The sequence below is a fragment of the Pezoporus occidentalis genome, unplaced genomic scaffold (assembly GCF_034315485.1).
Source record: "Pezoporus occidentalis ecotype Australia unplaced genomic scaffold, CSIRO_AGI_Poc_V1 ctg82, whole genome shotgun sequence".
Taxonomy (NCBI): domain Eukaryota; kingdom Metazoa; phylum Chordata; class Aves; order Psittaciformes; family Psittacidae; genus Pezoporus; species Pezoporus occidentalis.
This window is the reverse complement of record NW_026916181.1, coordinates 1,251,394-1,270,685: the sequence shown is the minus strand read 5'-3', so window position 1 is coordinate 1,270,685 and position 19,292 is coordinate 1,251,394. Positions and strand designations below refer to the sequence as shown.

General features: G+C 43.2%; 1 protein-coding gene across 5 annotated transcripts in view; it reads right to left on the bottom strand.

The window, feature by feature from the left end:
- The window catches only part of ALS2CL (ALS2 C-terminal like), a 66,381-nt gene that overhangs the window by 15,370 nt on the left and 31,719 nt on the right, over nt 1-19,292 (bottom strand). For 4 of the 5 annotated variants that reach the window (XM_062603909.1, XM_062603906.1, XM_062603908.1 and 1 more), the window contains exons 2-12: nt 12,730-12,838; nt 11,670-11,862; nt 9,801-9,866; nt 8,892-9,057; nt 8,303-8,431; nt 7,843-7,968; nt 5,636-5,706; nt 5,178-5,244; nt 4,238-4,434; nt 1,723-1,788; nt 808-906 (exon numbers count right to left, since the gene is read on the bottom strand). In XM_062603909.1, the coding sequence (XP_062459893.1) occupies nt 808-906; nt 1,723-1,788; nt 4,238-4,434; nt 5,178-5,244; nt 5,636-5,706; nt 7,843-7,968; nt 8,303-8,431; nt 8,892-9,057; nt 9,801-9,866; nt 11,670-11,862; nt 12,730-12,835 (1,286 nt within the window). In that variant the 5' untranslated portion in view covers nt 12,836-12,838. Of the gene's footprint in view, nt 1-807; nt 907-1,722; nt 1,789-4,237; nt 4,435-5,177; nt 5,245-5,635; nt 5,707-7,842; nt 7,969-8,302; nt 8,432-8,891; nt 9,058-9,800; nt 9,867-11,669; nt 11,863-12,729; nt 12,839-13,255; nt 13,352-19,292 lie in introns of those variants that run through there. The other variant, XM_062603905.1, reaches the window with a different exon arrangement.

The window sequence follows — 19,292 nt, the reverse complement described above, 5'->3', positions numbered from 1 at the left end:
GGGATACTGTTGTGCTCACTGCTAGATAAACGAATCAAGCTGGTCCTATCCACTTATCCCCTAGGCTGCAAATGAAATCAGTTTATACCTACAACCTGGGCAGGCCTCCACTGCCATTTCTAGCTTTCTAAATGGAAGGTAGGTGGTGGGTAAGACTGGGACAGCACCATGTGCCCACAGTGGATACCAGGCTCCATTCAAATTCCCAGCAGCACTTTGAAACACAGGTGTACAATGTTTCCAGAAGCATTTTGATGAGCAAATAAGAAAATCTCAGACTCTATTTGTGAAGTTAAGCTCTGGGTTTAAGCTCAGAATTTGAGTGAGCCAGCTGAAGGAACCAAACCCCTTCAGTAGCTCAGTGTAAGTTGTAACTCCCAGACCAACAACCCCATTCATCATTAAGGAACCTAGTCTACACAAGGTTTAATTCAGGCAGCATGGCCAGGGGACACAGAGTGAGCTATGCACTGTTCAGGGCTGATGGCACACCATGCTCTCCCTGCTCTGCAATCTCAAGCATGAATACAAAATTATATCCTCACGTAAAGCGCACAGAGGATGCTACATCAGGTAGTTACAACAGTCACAGCTTGCAGAAAAGCTCTTACTATTCTGATGTCCAGGAGACTCAAGGCTTGTGAAGAAGCCATACTCTGCCCATCTCCAAAGCAAAAGCTTCTGCCATCTGAATTACCCTGGGTTTTACACTGTGACTGAGCCTTCCACAGTGAGGTGGGAACATTTCACCCTTAAAATACATGGAGTCCCCTTTTTGCCCAGATTCTGTCTTTGGGTTTTACTTACTCACAGATTCCATAGCCTCTCATCTTTCCCTTGTACCAGTGACACTTATAACAGTCATACCGGTCTTCAGATCGGCGTGGGACAAGACATATTCCAAACCTACAAGATGCATATGGCAGAGGTTAGCATAACAAAAGTCAGATCTGTTGTACTGGATGAAGATTAAAAGCTAAGGACTTTCCAGATTCCCAGGCTGATTTACATGGTTAGGATCAGCTCTACCCCTGACACTATTTCTAGGTGTTGATGAACTCTGTCCACGGACAAGCTCATCTCCTTGTAAGCTGCAATCACAGTCTCTTATCGTTTCTTCTATAGAGCCACGTTCACTGTTGTTGGTTTTTTCCCCTCTCTACCCCTTCCCCATTTTAGGTGCTGAGTTAGACTACAAAAGCAATTGCTTTGGTCCAAACAAAATGTTTTCTTAATCCTGACACAAAGTATTTGGATTTTTCCCTTTAAAAGCCTAACCTATTCTGAACTCATGTAAAAATGAGAAATCTAAAAGTCTTTCTTTTTAAAAAATTAGAAAAATAATATTGGTATTTCATGGTACATTTTCTTTGTCCCAAATATTCTTCATTTAAAAGAGCTATTTTTAGATATCTAAAAATAGATTTTTCGAAGCATTTCATATGAATAAATTCAACTAGATTTAGGGATCAGGGGTCAGGTTCATCCAGCTGAACGAAAATATCTGCATCTGAATTGGTCATCTTCCCACAATTCTTTTACTGTGGTCACTGTCAATGTTCTCACCTTAGGTTAAGTCAGGTGTCTAGAATAGGTCAGATGAATTGGTCTGTAACAGTAAATAGAGTCCTCCTACAAGACACCAGTGTCCCTGTACCCCTGGGAGCAGCCATTTCTCAGCCTATTTTGAAAGCAAGAAACTCCCTGGTTTTCCAAGCTTACCCATGCTCCAAGCCCTCTTTGAAATCTCCAACATGGTTGCGTCCATCGCGCCACTTCAGTGTCCCCCTGCAATTCAAAGCAAGCGTTATACAAGGGACATCACCAGCAACACTCACAGCTGCAATATAAGGTATCAAGAAGCAACTTCAAAATGGCTAACACCAAAACACTTTCTCAGGGGAGAGAGACACAGAAGTTCTCCAGGCACCTCTGGGACTTTGGTTTGCACTGTAAGGATTTAATACCGCAATGTTTTCATGCCCTGGCATGAGTGGAGAGAATCAGCTTCTGAGTTCTCTAATCTCTAATCTCAAAAAGATTTTGTAGAGTTGCTGGGTCATCCATTTAGGACCTTGCACGTGGCCCTTTTGTAATTGTAGTGCAGCATGTGATGAAGCCAGCTGAAGTTCCAACATGGCACATCCTCAGACAGCATAATGACACCACAGTCCAGAAATTCATTGTATCAAGTGCTATGAAAACAAACGAGACAAGCACTGGCCTAAAAGGATCCTATCTATCTGTTTTGTTTGTGGGGTTGCAGGAATGACTACACAAGGTAACGATGCAAAATGAGACTGGAACGGTCAATGCGATGGTCAAATTACCTCCCTTCCAGTCTTCCACCCCACCTACACCCACTTACTGTTTTAATTCTTGCATCACCCCAGACACAATCTGCTCCCTACACATTCTCCAAACAGAGACTACAGAAGATTGTGCAGTACCAAAACCATGACACATTTGTTTGACTTTCACCGAGGTTGCTGCTTTAAGTACACCCACGTGAGACTGGGTCTTTCTCTGATATTTAGAGGGAAAGGGTCAGACTAATTTTAAATGGCTTTTAAATGTATGTCCTTTAGCTTTCTTAGTATGAGCACTGACAAAGCCAGAGAGAATGCCTGCTTCAGCCACAGGGATGGATTAAGCTATTTCTCATTGGGAGTATCTCCCTCTTTTGCACCAGGTCATCAGTTCTGGGACAGATCAGTGAAAAATGCTGATGTTTAGGTTGAAGAGCCCTGATTCACATTGCTACAGCTTTCTGCTTATAGGCTTTGCCATGCCAGCCTCTCCTTGGAGGTGGACAAGCCATCAAGGCCAGCTTTGCTGATCTGTAACCTTTTATTAGTAGCAAGTCACCTAGAAGAGTAGTTTCAGGAGTGGGAAAGAAGGCTTAGAAATTCAGCAATTAAAACCTCAGGTATTAAAAGCACCTGAAATCACTTAATTCTGTCACAGATTTGCTGGGATGTCCCAGTCAAGTGTCTTAATCTGAAGCAGCAGAGATATTAATTCCATTTCCCCAACCCTAAAACAGAGGGACACAAAATGCTAGGAGAGGTCCTTGTCCCTCTGTGTCTGCACACAGTGGTTTTCAGATCTCTAATAGGAGTGCAGGTGCTGGGGAAGTGGGGATGCTGTAAAGGACTGAGTCAGGCATAGCTCTCCTCTAAACACCTATTTGATGCTATTCTGGGGCAGGGCACAACCTTTTCCATAGAAGATTCAGGATTAAGCTTTTGATTTGGGATATTCTCATTATTTTAAGTCTCTCTCAAACTAAGTCACTAAACCCTTTTTGCTTCAATAATAACTATAAACAAACTGTGTAAAACTCAGGAAGTATAAATCTTTCAAACCAGGATGTTTTTGTGTCTGAAGAGGTTGCTTATATTTCATGTTTTCCCAAAAAACAGAGACTGTACTCTATCCTATACCAAAAAGATTTTGGTTGGGAAGGTTTAACCTTTGATTTACAGACCATTCCCTTTTGGCAGAGTTTGCTCTTAAACTTCAGTTGGATTTATTGAGCAGTTCTCATGTTCTCAAAAAAAAAAAAAATGCATTTGAGACTTTTTATTGTTGTTTGTTTAATTCCATTGATAATAATTTGGATGTTAAAATAGATTTTGATAGCACAGGATAAAAAATACGTCTCTTTCACAAGCAAAGGCTTTTTACTGAGGTTTTGATGGGTTTTTGTTGGTTTTTTTTTGCTGTAATGATGATGTTAAGATTTTATGCCTCAGGCCAAGGTCTTGAAAATAAACATTAGCTCAAGTCTAAATCCTAATTACAGGCATAAACCAGTGCAGTTCCTTCTATGTGATCATTATCACATTATTAGGGGCAGTCTTTACAATTTACTGCATGAACCACTAGTGAGACATCTATAATACAATAGATCATCTGTTAGGACTTGTGCTTTGACTAAGCCCTGAAATCAAGCAAATGTGTCCCAAATGCCACCTGAATCTGTCCTCAATACCAGATTTCCCTCTGGAAACAAGTGAGGTGGTAACTAGAGAGGCTGACATGCCCTGGGAGATCACCAGTCCAGAGTCTATGGTCCAGATCCTCAGCATGGGATGGAACACCTCATGACCACAGGCATTCTGTGACATCTATACCTCTACCTGTACAACCACTAGATCCAGTCAGTGCTACACAAAGACAGGACTGTCCTTGCAGGTTCTTGTTTAGGAAAGGGGCAATAAAGGCTCCTTACTTGCCGTGCGGCTTTCCCCAGTGCCACTCGCCCTCATAGGATGCACTCTTGAACTTGCCCTCCAGCTTGAAGACATAGGTGAAGAAGCGGCAGGATGGGGGCCCAGTGCCTTCACCAGTCTTGCCCCACAATGGGAAATCTCGCTTCCCATTCAGCGCCTGGCGGACAGCCTGGTTCAGCTTCCATTGCCAAACAGCCTGGGGGCAGAGGAAGAAGAATGCTGGACTAACAAGTGAAGAAAGCGCAATAGCTTCCAACAAGAGATACTTCAGGAGAGGCTGCAAGAAGCTGTTCGGTTCCCATTGATTCTGTGCCATTCACCTGCCCCGGCTGGTGAGTTATGGCCCATCTACAGCATCAACAGAAGGTGTTATCTTGGATTCCACAAGTTGGATACTGCACCAATGCACAACACTTCCATGCCATTTAAGCCTGACTCTCACCACCACTAATTTGCCTTGACACAGAACCATGCTGATGAGACTGTAGCATACGCTACTGCCCAGGGCAGACCACTTCCAGCACCTGGGTATTCTTCATCTACCATCAACTGTCTAGGCCACCTCTGGCCATCTAAGCCAGTATTGGCTCAACAGAGGGAGAAAAAAATCCAAGCCAACAACAAACCAACAAACCCCACATTGCTTATTATTCTGCTTTAAATAATAAATAAAAATTAAAAAAAAACAAAACAAAACAAAAAAAAACAAAACCAACAAAAATCAAAGAGGAAACACCTCAGTTGCATTTAAGCAGTTACAGAGCCCACTAATCTGTCTTCTGATCAGGAAGCTAAAATCCTGACGCTTAAAGGGATTTCAGCTTCCACTCAGTAGTGACCTCTACTACAGAGCTGCCATCCCCTCTGTACTATTCCCCTATTTCAAAACTTAGTGTGCTGCATTTCAGGTGGAGTAGAAACACCCTGCCCACTGCTAACCTTCATCTGCGGGTCCTTAGCAGAGAGAAAGAATGTTTCTTCTGGGGTTACAATACGGAGTCCATACCTGTGAAGAAAAAGACATTACAGACCACGAAATCCTCAGTTAAACAGTTCCCGCTCTTCCCATTCCTCTTTAGGAACTAGTAGTTCTTTTGCAGTGAGTTTTTCCTTCTCAAGAAGTTGTCTCATCTAGTTAACTCATCTTTGTTGTCTAAGCCTGGAGACAAAACAATTTTGTTATTGATTTCAATATGTCAGCAAAGGCAAGCAACCCAATTCCAAGCTGCTGTGATCCCATCTGAGAGGTGCTGCAATTGCCCATATCCCAGAACCAATCCCACTAGGTAGAAAAGAGATGGGACAAAATTTTGAGTAATTTTCTTCATTTCACAATCAAGTTGAATACTTTTCTTTTTTTTTTTTTTTTAATCTCCAAGTGGAAATTTTTCACTTACAGTCCCGGAGCTGATTTCTGCCTGCAGTTGTCATCTACCCACACAAGTTTCAGATCAAAACTCTGAAAGCTGTTTCCCTGGAATAAAAGGCAGAAGATGTTCCTGTTATTGATGTAAACATCACACTTTGACCCACTAAGCAGCAGAGCAAGACTAGCAGAACTGTAAATTCCCTCTTTTGATGTCCACATCTATCCCACACTACAACAACAGACATTAGAGGTTGAAGAAAGGTAGGAGAAGGAAGAAAGTTCTTAGTTTAACATTTGTAAGTGGTGTTCCATAACGCCATGGCTACAACTAACAGTAGCAGACCTTCTAGGATAGCACTACAGGAGTATCTTCCCTATCACATGTCAGCACCCCCAAACCACCACTGGCACCCAGCATGCCCCAGTTTTGCTTATGATCTATCTAGGATTTGGACTCCAGATGGGACAGCTAACAGTGGCCCATAAGTACATTTAAGAAGTCACTATTTTGATCAATAGTACATCAAAAAGAAGAAACTAAAATGATTGAAATGCTGCTTTTAATATTACATCTCTCTTCTGTGTGTAAAGTCCCCATGCCCAAACTACAGGGTTGCTGTCTGTAATGATGTACTTGGCCAAGGTTAGGTACTAGACTATAGCAGCCTTCCAATACCTAAAGGGGGCCTACAAGAAATCTGGAGAGGGACTTTTGACAAGTGCATGCCATGATAAGACAAGGGAGAATGGCTTTAAAATGGCAGAGGGGAGATTTAGATGCAATGTGAGGAAGAAGTTCTTCCCTGTGAGGGTGGTGAGGCCCTGGCACAGGTTGCCCAGAGAAGCTGTGGCTGCCCCATCCCTGGCAGGGTTCAAGGCCAGGTTGGACACAGGGGCTTTGAGCAACCTGGTCTAGTGGAAGGTGTCCCTGCCTGTGGCAGCAGGGAGTGCAACTGAAAGATCTTTAAGATCCCTTACAACCCAAATCATTCTAAGATTCTATGATTCTAGGACTAGCACTATGGAATTCACCACAGTTAATCACTGATGTAGGTAGCCGATTTAAGGGAACAGCGAAGAGAGGAGGCTCAGATTCCCAGCACCAGAACCCTCATGAGCAGACTCCTGCTATCAGCCCAAGCTAACCAGTTTAATCTCAGCCCAGTTATGTCCCCCCCAAGCCTCAATAAGAGTCATAGCAGCAGATGGAACATAGTGGTTTAGAGCCATTGACTGAACAGAGGTGTCTACAATGTAAGTATCTGTGTGAGTTAGTTACCCTGTGCTCTCTTCCTAGTCAATGGAGTTGAGGACATGATTCAACTCATCCTAATTTGGGCATCTGAAATAGGTCAGATAAAACACACCCAGGCAGTGCATGTTTCTCTCCCCTGCCTATAAAGGGAGCCTGGGGGCACTTGCTCACAGTGAGATCGTGACTGTGCTAAGAAATCCACAGTGTAAAGTTGATGAGATAATCACCACCCTATTTCCTCAGGCCTAGGCCCTGCAAGCTGAGTAGAACTGCCCAGCATTATCACAAAGGCTCATGTTTGGAGGAACCCCTAAGACGTATCAGTTCACAAGACAGTCATGTTTGGACACCCAAGGCGCTGGCACATGACTAAAGAGCAAGCAGAGAGAGGTGCACATAAAAAGAGCCCTGCTAGATTATGGGTGCTATCAGTCAGAGCAAGCCAAGCTGGACTTACTTAACATGCTGCAGAACAGCTTTGAACACGTTATTCATCTAGCTATCCGTGACCGTAGACACTCCCTGTCTGCCTCACACCCAGGCCCCAAATCCCTGAAATAGCCCCAAGAACACCTGCAACTTCTGCTCATATGCCACTAGCAGAGTCAACAATGAAAGATCATGTTTATTCCCATGCAAGAGTGCTTACTGTATGTATCTTCGACCATCAGCCCCCCTTTGCATAAACAAGGACAGAAGTCAACTGATTCATATGCAGGCATGGGCTTGCGTTACTAGAAAAGTGCCTGTGGTGGCTGGATAGCATACATTTATCAGGGAAAAAAAAAAAAATATGTGGACGCTCCCCTAGTCCTCCTTCATTAGGCTTTCTTTTATTCTCCAATGCAAACCACAGGTGCATGGATCTGAGACAAGGTTTTGCCAAGAGTCAAGATATGTTTCATTTTCAGCATCAAAGAAACATGAATTTTACTGTCATTTATCTGCACTGCCCTTCCAATCCCTTTGAAAGACTGCAGACTTGCCTGAATCAGCACAAGGACATCATCAAAGAGCAAGATCCGGTCTGATCGATTTGTGCTGGCAGAGATAGGAAGATTTTTGCTATCTTCCAGCAGCCTCCTTTCAGGTACACAGAGCATGTCCTGCAGAGGGAACCACAGAGGTCAAGATGAAGGACCAAAAGCATCAGGAAACATCAGGATTTGGGAAAGGACAAATCAAGTCAACAGTTCCTGCAGAAGTCTTCTGACTAGTGGCACAAGCTGACAGTAACAACATAACTGGACACAGCACTCAACATCTAGAGCACCCAGTGACCATAAGGTTTCTCCAAGGCTTCCACACTGCCCTGCTCTGTTGGCTTCAAACCAAGCCTCAAATTCTTGATCCATATTAAATTTTCTCCATGGGTAAGTAGAAGTGGAAGACCTCTAAAAGTGCTCCCCCATCAAGCCACTTTCTACATCCGTAACTCACTGTGAATTTGTAGCCCAAGGATTTCCATAAGGACTTGGTAAAACAAGCTTCATCCAGGACTTGGCTGATGAAAGACTCAAGCTTCATGTATTCCTTGATGGCACTGGTAACCACGTCCTTTTCAGAGCCCTGATAAAAGAAGGCAGGGCTTGAGCAATGCTTCCGGCACGCCTGTGCAGAACATTACTCTCTGGGCTACGGATGCAGAACAACTTCAGCAGCTCTGAATCCAAGTGGCTAATGAGAATTTATCATCCAGCCCTCTCCCAAAGCTAGCCTAGGAAAGCATCCCAAACCTACCATTATCTTTGCGACCAGCAGAAGTGCGCAACCTTAGGGCAGTTACTTGACCCTTTGCAGGTTCTTTATATGGTGAGTAGCTTGTACTATGCTGGAGCAGCCACTTTTGTTGCTTTGAGACCTTCTGGTGGGCTGCACTCCACTGGTGCTGGTTACTACCACTGCAGATGTCCACTGGAAATAAGTTTCCTTCCAGCCTGCTTTGGATTCACTGACACCAACACCAAAGCCCCACAAGCATAAGTGTTAGCATAAGCCAGTCAAGTAACATCATGTAGAAACTTCCTACCTCTTTGAGAACCTCATTCAGCTTGGTAAGGAGCAGTATATATTGCATTATATGATCTCGGATAGGTTTGTGAAGAACAGTATATAAAGCCAGTGACATGGAGGTCTCGGAGGTGAAGTCTGTGAGGAATTGTTTCAGCACTGTCTTATGGTGCTTCCAGGCTTCACTGCGAGATAGTGAATTAAGGCAAAGTTCATCAAATGTTTTTTTTCTGCAAATTTCCTCTCCTTACCTCCCTAACTTTATATGCAAACTCACCCCCAGAGAGGGTATAGAAAGACTTGAGAGAGAAGGAGATAACATAGTGCAAATATATCTGTACACCAAACACACAGAAATGAGGCAAATGAGCACCATCCATCCTGCCTCTGGCCCAGCTGTCTCTGCAAATAGGAACCACCCCTGCAGGTGGACAGAATATAGCATGACTTTCACAATGGTTTGCACACCAAGAGGGTGACATGGGTAAAGCAGCTGTGAATCTGCTCACATCTAGCATTCATATATTCATTTGCTATTTTCATGAGAATCTGACAACATCTGGGACAAGCAGTGGAAATCTGCCAGATTCCCACATCACCCCTTCTCAGGTCCCACCCCTTATCTGAATCCTCCAAATTCCACATTTACAGGTTTCCTCACCTACAAAAGGAGTTGAGCATGGCTAGAAAGAGATGGGGACAGATATGTAGAGAAAGCCTTCAGACAGCTACTGCCACAGTCTCAGAAGATGGCAGAAACAACCAGTATGGCCAGTTCAGAACAGAGGCACTGAACCATGAAGAGAGATCACGGTGAGGTGCTGTGCAAGGTGCTGCTTGCTCTGGCTTAACCTTACAATTGTCTTAACCCTACAATATCACTGTGTTCCTATCAGCCCCTTCAACAAGCATTTTTCATCCCACTGACCTTTTGCTCTTTGTGGCATGTTCAAAGCCATGGACTACAACGTAGTTTGCGAAAGTGACAAAATATCTGTTGGCAAGAAAAAAAACAAACAAGCACACAGAAACATGAGTTGAGTTAGAGGTGTACATCAGCTAAAAGGCTTAAGTGATAAATGGAAGAATCTAATTTGAAAATGCCATGTCAGGTCCACCTTTCCAAGGAAGGCACAGAGATACATAGCTACCATACTTTTCACCTTGGCTGAGTCCCCTTTTGCCTCCTTTACCAGCTCCTTGCTGTAACTGCCTGGTTGATTTTTGCAATACAGGAGGTTTAAATCATCCTGGCACTTAGCAGAAGCAGAAGTAAGCTTACACAACTGTCCTGGAAAGCTAACCTACAGATGATGAGCTTAAGATCAGCGTCAGATGTATGAATTTCCACTGGTTGAAGTAAAAGTAGCAGGCCTGTATTACTAATGGTAAATTAAAGTCAAGGTGTCCCACGCCAGTGTATCTCATCTCACACTAGGGGGAGATCGAGCCATATTTTGTCAGCAAATACACTTTCTCCCAGTATTGTTTCCAGGTAAGTTAAGAAAATGCCCAGACTAATTATCACTATTTACATTTTTCAGGGACATGCATTTGCTGCTGATTTTCAGGCCCATAAACATCAGTTCTGCTTTGTTCTATATTACTCCAATAAGGACGAGACATTGTTAGGATCAGGACTGCACAGAGTGAGTCAGCAGAGGTGGGTAGGAACCAGCCTTTTCTTTGCATGACACACAACAAAAACAGGTTTTAATTTTGAAGTGAGGGGAAATTAGATCTTAAGATAAGCTTTCCTTTATGTCATCTGAAACCTCAGCACAAGTTTTCATCTTTCACATGCCTAAAGCAAATCAGTTTTAATTCATTGAATCAGTTCCCAAATGAGCAACACACACTGCTCCAAACCCCATTCATATAAAGGCAAACCTTGTACATCGCTTTTTTTAAATGATGCCAAGTAAAAACAAAATATAAAGCAGTCCTCCTTCCTCCTCACCCCACATGCATAAAACCATCAAAACCAAGACTAGATGAACAGCAACGCTCAGAAGTCAGTATGCCCATCTCTCGTGTGTGGGTGCCAAACTGCACAGACGATATAAGCCCATCTGTATTGGCTTGGCCACATTTATGGTCAACATGAGGAATGAAGGATTGAATACTGTCTGATTTTTATGTCATCTCAGATGTCCACAAATGACAGCTTTCTGTCTAGGACATCAACACAGGTTATATACACTGCAGTGTTTTTGGTAAACATTTTATTTTGCATTACAGACAGATGGGGAACAGATGTAGTTAATTACAGAAAGAGCAATGGGGCAGTATGTTTTTCTCATCACACTACATCCATCACTTGCTCATACACATCATATCCTTCCCAAAAGCATAAAACTGTGGCACAAACACAAAATAGGAACTGTGCCTGGTGACATCTTCTGTCCATGTCCCTGCTGAGTCCTTTAAACACATCTTTCTGTTCCCTGATGACAGCTCAGGCTTCACTTTCACAAATGACCCAGACACAAATTCTACCCCCTATCCTCTTCCCGCTTTTAAGATGCATTAAAAAACCCTATATTTGTAAGAAAATATTCTCGTACAAGCATTGTCCTGGTTTCAAGCATTCTCACAGCTACAAAAAGGGCTACTTACTATGCTGTCTGCACAGCACTGTCGTGAGCAGTGAATGAAACCACTTCACTGACCTAATGACTGAACACTAGTGGACAAGACTGAACAAATTAAATGTACAAATTAATTGCACCAACCTACAAGTTGATAAATTTGGTAATTTGGTCCCTTCAGCTACTGAAAATGCTTCTGTACTTACTGGATGTAGAGGTTTAGAAACAGGTCTCCTTTCCAGACAGTGTAAATGTCCTGGATGCAGAATGCCTCAGAGGTGCTACATTTCTGTTTCAGAATCCGGTAATTTTCTTCGGTGAGGTTCCAGAGAGCTTGAAATTGGTCATTCAGGAGCAGGAAGAGCTTTAAGTTCTCCTTTCCCTTCTGGTCAGTAGGCTCTTTGACGAAAAGATGGAAGAAAAATGCTCTCAGAAACCCCCAACTCCAAGAAATCTTGTGGAAAGCATTGCCTACATATAATACTCATTCCAGTTTTTCAGTGTAAAGGACATACATTCTTGTAGGAAAACAATGACAGGGAGGAAGGAGATGAAGATTATTTAGGGTTGTGTCCCTATGAGTAATTGCATGGGCTACACATGCTAAGGCTTTGTCCTTCACATTCTTGCGGGGCATGTGGTCAGGGCAGACCAAGAGGCTCAGACATGAGCACCAGCAGAAAATTTTCTGTCCCTGGCCTGAAGGGCTGTTCCCAATCTCCTTGGAGGCTACACCAAAAAGGCAGTGACGTAAGAGGGAACCACGCTATGGTCCTAATCCAGTCATACCACTTTTGGCCAGACAGGCTTATGAATATTTATATGAATTTGTTATTTCAGTGGAGCTGCTCTGATTTACTGCCAGCTCAGAACCTGCGCCCACAAGTTTTACCTTCAAACACAGACATGACCATGGACCAAGAGCAGGGAAGCAGAACGGGCATTGATTAGGGGTTGCATATGTGACATGCAGTTTGGATTTTTGCGTACCATGCTGGAAACAAGCCTCACAGCAGGTTGACACTGGTTAGAATCTGGATCAGCCTCTAAATAAACAGAAACCACAGTCCTAAGCTTAGATGAAAGGCCATAGCCATACTTAAGGGCTCACCATCTTAAATCAAATATCTTTACATACCACTCACTCTAGCAAAACAGCCTCTAGCAAGTCCTCAGCTGCTGAGTTTTAATTACAAATCATTTCATAGCTATGCCAATGACTCAAGGCTAGGACTACAGACAAAAAAGTAGTCTTCTCTGACCTACCTGCCTGGAGTAGAGGCTTGAGGATGAGAGCATCTATCCGTGCCAGGCATGCTGAGAAGGTTTCTTCCACGTGGAGCAGTGATGCAGTTGCTTCAGCTGTGCACATGTCCTGGACACAACACAGAAAATACACATAAACTCCCTAGCAGGAGAATCCATCTAACAAGGCTTCAGTGCTCATTGCAAACAACCAGCCTTTCTTGCTCTTGACAGCACAGACAGGTGTAATTCCTGTCCCCAAAGCATTTGAAAATGTTGAAAGAGGATACAGAAATCAAACAGCTCAACACAAGCCAGTGTCATGGAAGACAACAGAGGCAACAGCCCATTTTCCTGATGCCCTAAATTGAAGATCTTCTCAGGTGGTCCGCATTACCTCTTCCACATGACTGGAAAAGGCCCTACATTTCTTATATGTGTTAATGCTGCTCAGTGCCAGATGCATTCTCCCAGAAAAAAAGACAATAATCCCTGAAGTACAAGGCAGCAAAGGATGAAGCAGAGCATCTCTTCCCATATCTCTCACCAGTTTTTTGCTCCAGTGCCTCTGTCCACATTTTTTGGCACTACAAGCTGTAGTATGGAGCTGTAGAGCTGTGCCAGCCATACCCACACATCCAATCCTCCAAGTAAGACACTGCACTGCTGGTTATATGTCACAAATGCTGCGTCAACAAGGAAAGCTTGCGTAAAGTGGAAGTGGGCAGCATTTAACAACAAAGCCAGCAAACCCAAGTGAGCAAACTCCAGTAGCTTCCTCCTTCCCAGCCCTGCCTCCCAAAAGAAATCAGAGGAAGTGAACACAGCCAACTAAAAACACGTCATAAGACACTGCTCTGGAAAAAGGCCAAGTGGCGGAGATACTATGGGCAGAATCAGTTGATTCTGATACTGAATTATCACCGTTACTAATGGTGATAAACATACAAAACTCTGAGATTCTTTTAACTTCATGAAGCAAAACAGAAAACTCAAGTGACTGAGTATGGTTTGTCCACATTTATCCTCTCTCTACCATGGCTGTAGCACACGCTTAAAGGCTACGTTCACACTAGTAAGCAAACAAGGATATGACACAAAGATTTACATTGCTAAATTAGTGGCAGAGAATTTGGCACAGTTTTGCTGTGTGCCAGCTGTGCCTCTCCCAGAATTCCCAGGATGCAGTCCAGGGACCATTTGAAACAGGTAGCTTGCACATAATTGTGCTGGTTTGGGAGGTAAGGAGAAGTTTGCTATGTATAGCTTATGCAATAACTACTTAGCTATGGGATAGACTGCATTTATTTACTAATGAAGATGTAACTATAGTCTTTAGATTGTTTTCAGGAAGAGCTGAACTGAAGCTATCTGCTTGTGGTATACTCTATCTTGAACCTCTACCCCAGCTGCTGCAAACAACAGGTGAGATTCATTCTCCTTATGTTGAGATTTTGGGAAGTTAGACATAGAAGCCTTTGCACTTTACAGGAATAAATACCTCAAGCATCTTAGCATGAGCTGTCAAAAGGTCACCTGGGTGGGGTGACTAAGTTGGGTGGGAACGTCTCATTTTTAAGCTTCACATGTGGGTGGATTCCTTGCTAAATAAGAGATTGAGCTCCCTAAAACCACCAAATTCTGCTTAGGAATTCCCACTCCAGGTCATCCTGGAGTTTGGGCTGAAACTATGTCATAGAACAAGGAACACTTTGCAGTTTAACAGTTAGCTGGTGTGGTTTTAAGTGGTTGTTCAGACAAAACTGACTGCAGATGAATGACAATGTTTTCACCTTAGTAACCACTGCCTCTTAAATTTCACTTCTCTGAAAAATAGGAAGCATTAAAAAATTCCATAATCTCATCAGTTTGCAAGTTTTCATACATCAAGGTCTGCATGACCATAAGGCTACTTTTTGCAGGAACACTGCAATTCACACCAGAGGGAAGATGTAGGCATGTGAACAGGTCAAAAAGCTGGAATCCAAACTCCTCCTGGCCCTTCCAGTGAAGGCAACAGAGCCAGGGACCTACTGACGTGGACGCCCCCTCCAACTGGTCCCAACTGGTCAGCTAGTCCCATGCTCTGCCTCCTGCCCAGCTACAATCCTCATTCATTGAGGGTCTATTACCCATGAAGACCTCAGCTCAAACCTTAAGGGATAACCACAAAGGACTCTCTGGATGCAGGACAGGTGGCTAAGAAACCACTGCAGCAGCAATACTGAACAGACACCTAAGCCAACTCTGCAAAAAAACAGAAGCATTTGGATACTCTTTTTCATCATAACCTGATACAAATTTAACTCAGTGGTTCTGGTTTGGTGGTATCTAAAAAGAAAAAAACATGTTCTCACCCTTTCTGTGAAAATCTTTAGGCTACTTCCAGCCTGAACACAACAGTTAAGGGTCACTTACTGAATGGATGAGCAGCACCAGTCAGCTTTCAAAACAGCCCTTCCAGTACCATAAAAAGACTTAAGTTGCCATATTCACATCACCCAATAAGGAAAACACAACTTTTAGGTAGCATTTCCAGGATTTCCCCATCAATTCTGCAAGAACAGTATTTGCACATTTATATTCTAGCCGAGTCAGGAAAAAAGAAACTTTGGATTTAATCAGCTAGAGAACAAAATCAACACTGGCTCAGCCACAGAGGGCAAAGGAAACAACTGGGAACATGCAAGGGCACGTGGGGGTCATGCTGTACATTCACATGTATGAAAAACTGAATGCAAACTGCAGTGCTGCTGAGCGATGGGAGCACTGAGCAGCAGCCTGGGGCTGTCATGTGCTGGCTTCCCTTAGCTTGGACACAGCATTCATGTGACTTGGGGGTTTTGCAATTCTGTGTTTGCTCCATTCAGGGCAGGGCAAGCTTGAGCACAGCCACTCTGAAGCCTGTTCATAAGGTTTTATTTTGCTCTTCATGCGTGGCTCTGTTGCTAGAGAGTAAAGACTTTGAGGATGGTGCACACCTGATGGCCAGGACTGAACGAGATGCACCTCCAATGAAGGGTCTGCTAGCTGCACGCTGCATGACAGCACCTGTCTTTATGTGCAAAATCAGAAAGTCTACAGCCTTGAAGATGCCCCAAGAGGCTTCCATTGGCAAACCAAAACAGCCACCACCAGCCTGCTTCAGGCTGCCATGAGAAATGAGATCTCCTTAGCAAAACATTTTCCGAAGTATCAGACACATCTGTTTATTCTCCTTAAATGAAGGTACAAGAAAGCTGTACAGCACAGGTCCATAATAACAGAAGGGACCTCTAACACACATAATGGTATTTATGTAGAAACAGGAAAAAGACCTTGAGAAACAACTTCTGTAGGAGTCACCAGATCTCTGTGGCTTATCATGCTCTTGGCCTTTCTGCCAGCATGGCAATGAGGGAAACAGAAATGGTAAAATGGTGATGCAGCAGCTAACACCAGCCCAAGTGGTTGCTGAGCATCCAATAGATGTGAGGAGCCTGGGTCATCCAGAGGTACATTCATCCTCAAAAGGGTCTCAGCTGCTAAATTAATATTTCAGCAAGAGAATATATGTTGCAAGGAATCATATCAGGTTGTTATACCCAGTTTCAGAAAATTGCTAGAAGGGTATTTGGAACAGATAGGAAACCAAGCAAAGAGACATTTTGGTGGAATGCTGAGGCTCAATGTCACCTTTGTATAGAACCCGTTTCTGCTTTGAGGCAGCTGTTCCACCAGGAAAATATCTGGAAAGCCCCATATATTTTGGATGTGACACAAGGCTTCTCATGGAAACACATATAGTCAAACAATCTTATCAGCTCCTGTACATTAAGGAACAAACTGGACATCCACAGAATGACTATTCATTATCCATCTTCCTCTTGTGAATCCCCCTCTGTGCTAAATTTAAGATTACCAGCCAACAAAAACACTTATCAGAGGGAAGAAAACTATCATGAGCTATGCCCAATCTAGGGGATGCTTAGGGCATTTTAACTCAATCAGGTGGGATGTTAAGTGCCGCAACCACATTTGCTGTAGGCCCTCCCCTGCTTAAACTCTTCCCTTTCCCTGCATCATTCACCTAAAAGGTATTGCGCCTTTGCAGCCCTTCCAATCTCCTCCATATTTGTAGTTAATAGTCTATATACTACTAACTGCCTCAGAAATGGGACCAGCCCATCACTTTGTTACATACAGTCTTCAAACAGGCCAAGTTTTCCCTTCCCTGCCCTTTGAAAGACTGTCAATTTATTGCTGCCTTGCAGCTGAAGAGGTACCTTCCTACTATAGCCCATGTCAAGTGAGTACATCATCTTTGCAGCAGCAAGGATAAAGCTGCTTTATTTCAAGCTCTGGTTCAGAAGTAAAAGCATTCCAAATGGAAGCCAAGAGGTAATTAAAGATATTTCTTTGTCAGAAGAAATTTGAAACTCTTCCTCAGATATTGTTTTCCGCTTTTTCTCATGCCAGTGATGGTGTTGCTTCTAACTAAAGCATCTAAAACTGTCTAAGAATGCAAAATAGAGCTTGGGCACTTAGACTTGGACTGGGAAATGCCCCTCCATTTTGCATCAGCCTAAAACATTTGAAATCTTCTAGATGCCCAAAATTCCTCCCTTGCTCTTAATCACTCACTCACCCTCTGAATGAGCATTGTCTTTCCTCAAGCAAGTGTGTATCTGTAATGGATGCACTGTACCAGGCAGAACAATACACATCTCTGAGCAAAACCTGCCAGTAGGGAGTTTCTCCCGTGGAAATTAGTAGGTGAACTTGTTAAAAATTTATTGATAGACTGAGGAGGAGATTGATTAGCATTAACAGTTGGTCTTAAGAGGTGCAAATGGAAAGGAAAGACTATTTGAGCACAGACCAAGGACCCTAGCTTTCTTTGCCAGATTACTTTTTGTCCTGAATCCTTCCCCAGTATAGTTTAAGGTACCATCACTTAAACATGCCTAGGAGCAGGGTGGGATCTCCTCATTCAGTTAGTGCCAGTTCAGAGTCCATAAACTCAGGAGCTCTTTAGGCCATGGGGGCAAACTCTGGTAGCCAATGCCAAGACATTGCTCCTCTTTCTGTCCCAACCTTTGCTGATTTTCTCTTAGTGCAAAGTATCCTCATGCATTGTAATTGTGTTCCCAACCGACATCCATTCCCTCACATGTCACGCTCCAGCTGAGTCTGCATTCAGGCTGGTACAAAGACCATTCTGTCATGTGGAAAAACAATTCCAGACTTTGTTTAACCAACACCAACACGCTGGAGCAAATTCGCTCATTCAGACTCTGCTCTTGTCAAGCCTCAGATGGTCATGACTCGGGATGAATTAGAGCTCAACTTACTCGAGCAACCTCATAAGCAGACAAACACACAATGTGTGAGTTAAGAGGTAATTGGGAATAAAGAGAGCAGAAAGACAATAAACCCACAAATCCTAAGACAGCCCTTAGCAGCATAAAAAGGAGGAAGAGAAGGACAGAGGTAGCAGTTACTTGGATTAGGCTTTAGTATGGGATACAGGGAGTGTTCCAATGCCAGCCACATGAAGAAAGCAGGCATGGCTCAACATTTTCTTTACCAGGACATAAAAAAAAAAAAAAAAAAAAAAGGCATCAGCTCCACCTCAGGAAGTCCCTGAGGAGGCAAAAAGCAAACATGGACGAAGTATTACTACAACCCTTTCCACTTTTTGTGGTGTTCTTCTCCAATGTAAGAGGTAGGATAGCCTGGCTTTTATTGCTGATTTTATGCACCACTCAAAATTGTTGGTCACCTGCATGGCAGGACCCCAAACACTGAAAGAAGAGTCAAAATGCAAGCTGTCAAAGCAAGCTGTCAAAATGCTGACCACATTAAAATCTCAGCAAATTTAGGATAGTAGTATGTGACCGGGAGCTTACAAAGGGTCAAACAAGCATTCAGTACTCTGGTCAGAAAGCACTGAAGTTACAGCAATTGATTTTTCAGCTCAAGGAGAATTTTTTTCTTGCAGTCTTTTTGTCTTTGTCCACCTTCAACACAGAAAAACAGGAAGCTATGTGGGGGAGGGGAGTGTGTTTTCCTCCTTTATTTTGCAGAAACTGGGAATGCAGAGGCTTTACACAAACCTTATTTGACCCAGCTTTTCTCTTTCTTCCCCAAACTCAAATGGGAAGCACATGCCCCTTCCTTAGGAAGTTCACCCCTGAGCACAATAAAAACAAACATAAACCCCTAGTTGATTTCAAAAGGACAAAATCCATCTGCCTTTTCTGGGTGTCTGAAGGCTGATATAATAATAAGTTACTTTATCCAAACTGAAATTAGGACAACTACTTACCCCAGACATCCTTTGTAACCAGTTTAAGCCAGCCTTAGTGAGATGAGCAGACCTTTGGGAGTACCTGGTCTCTCTCAGGAGATACAGAATTAAATAGCTCAAATAAGATCCTTTACTTGTTGACAACTAAAGCTAATGAAAAATCACTCTCACCACAATTAAAGATATCGTTCAGTCTTTGCAAATGACAAGGCAAGCGTGATAAGGCCCACAGATGAGATGATGTTTACTTAGTGGTTTAATCCCCCGTGTCCTTGTAGCTCCCATTATTGTT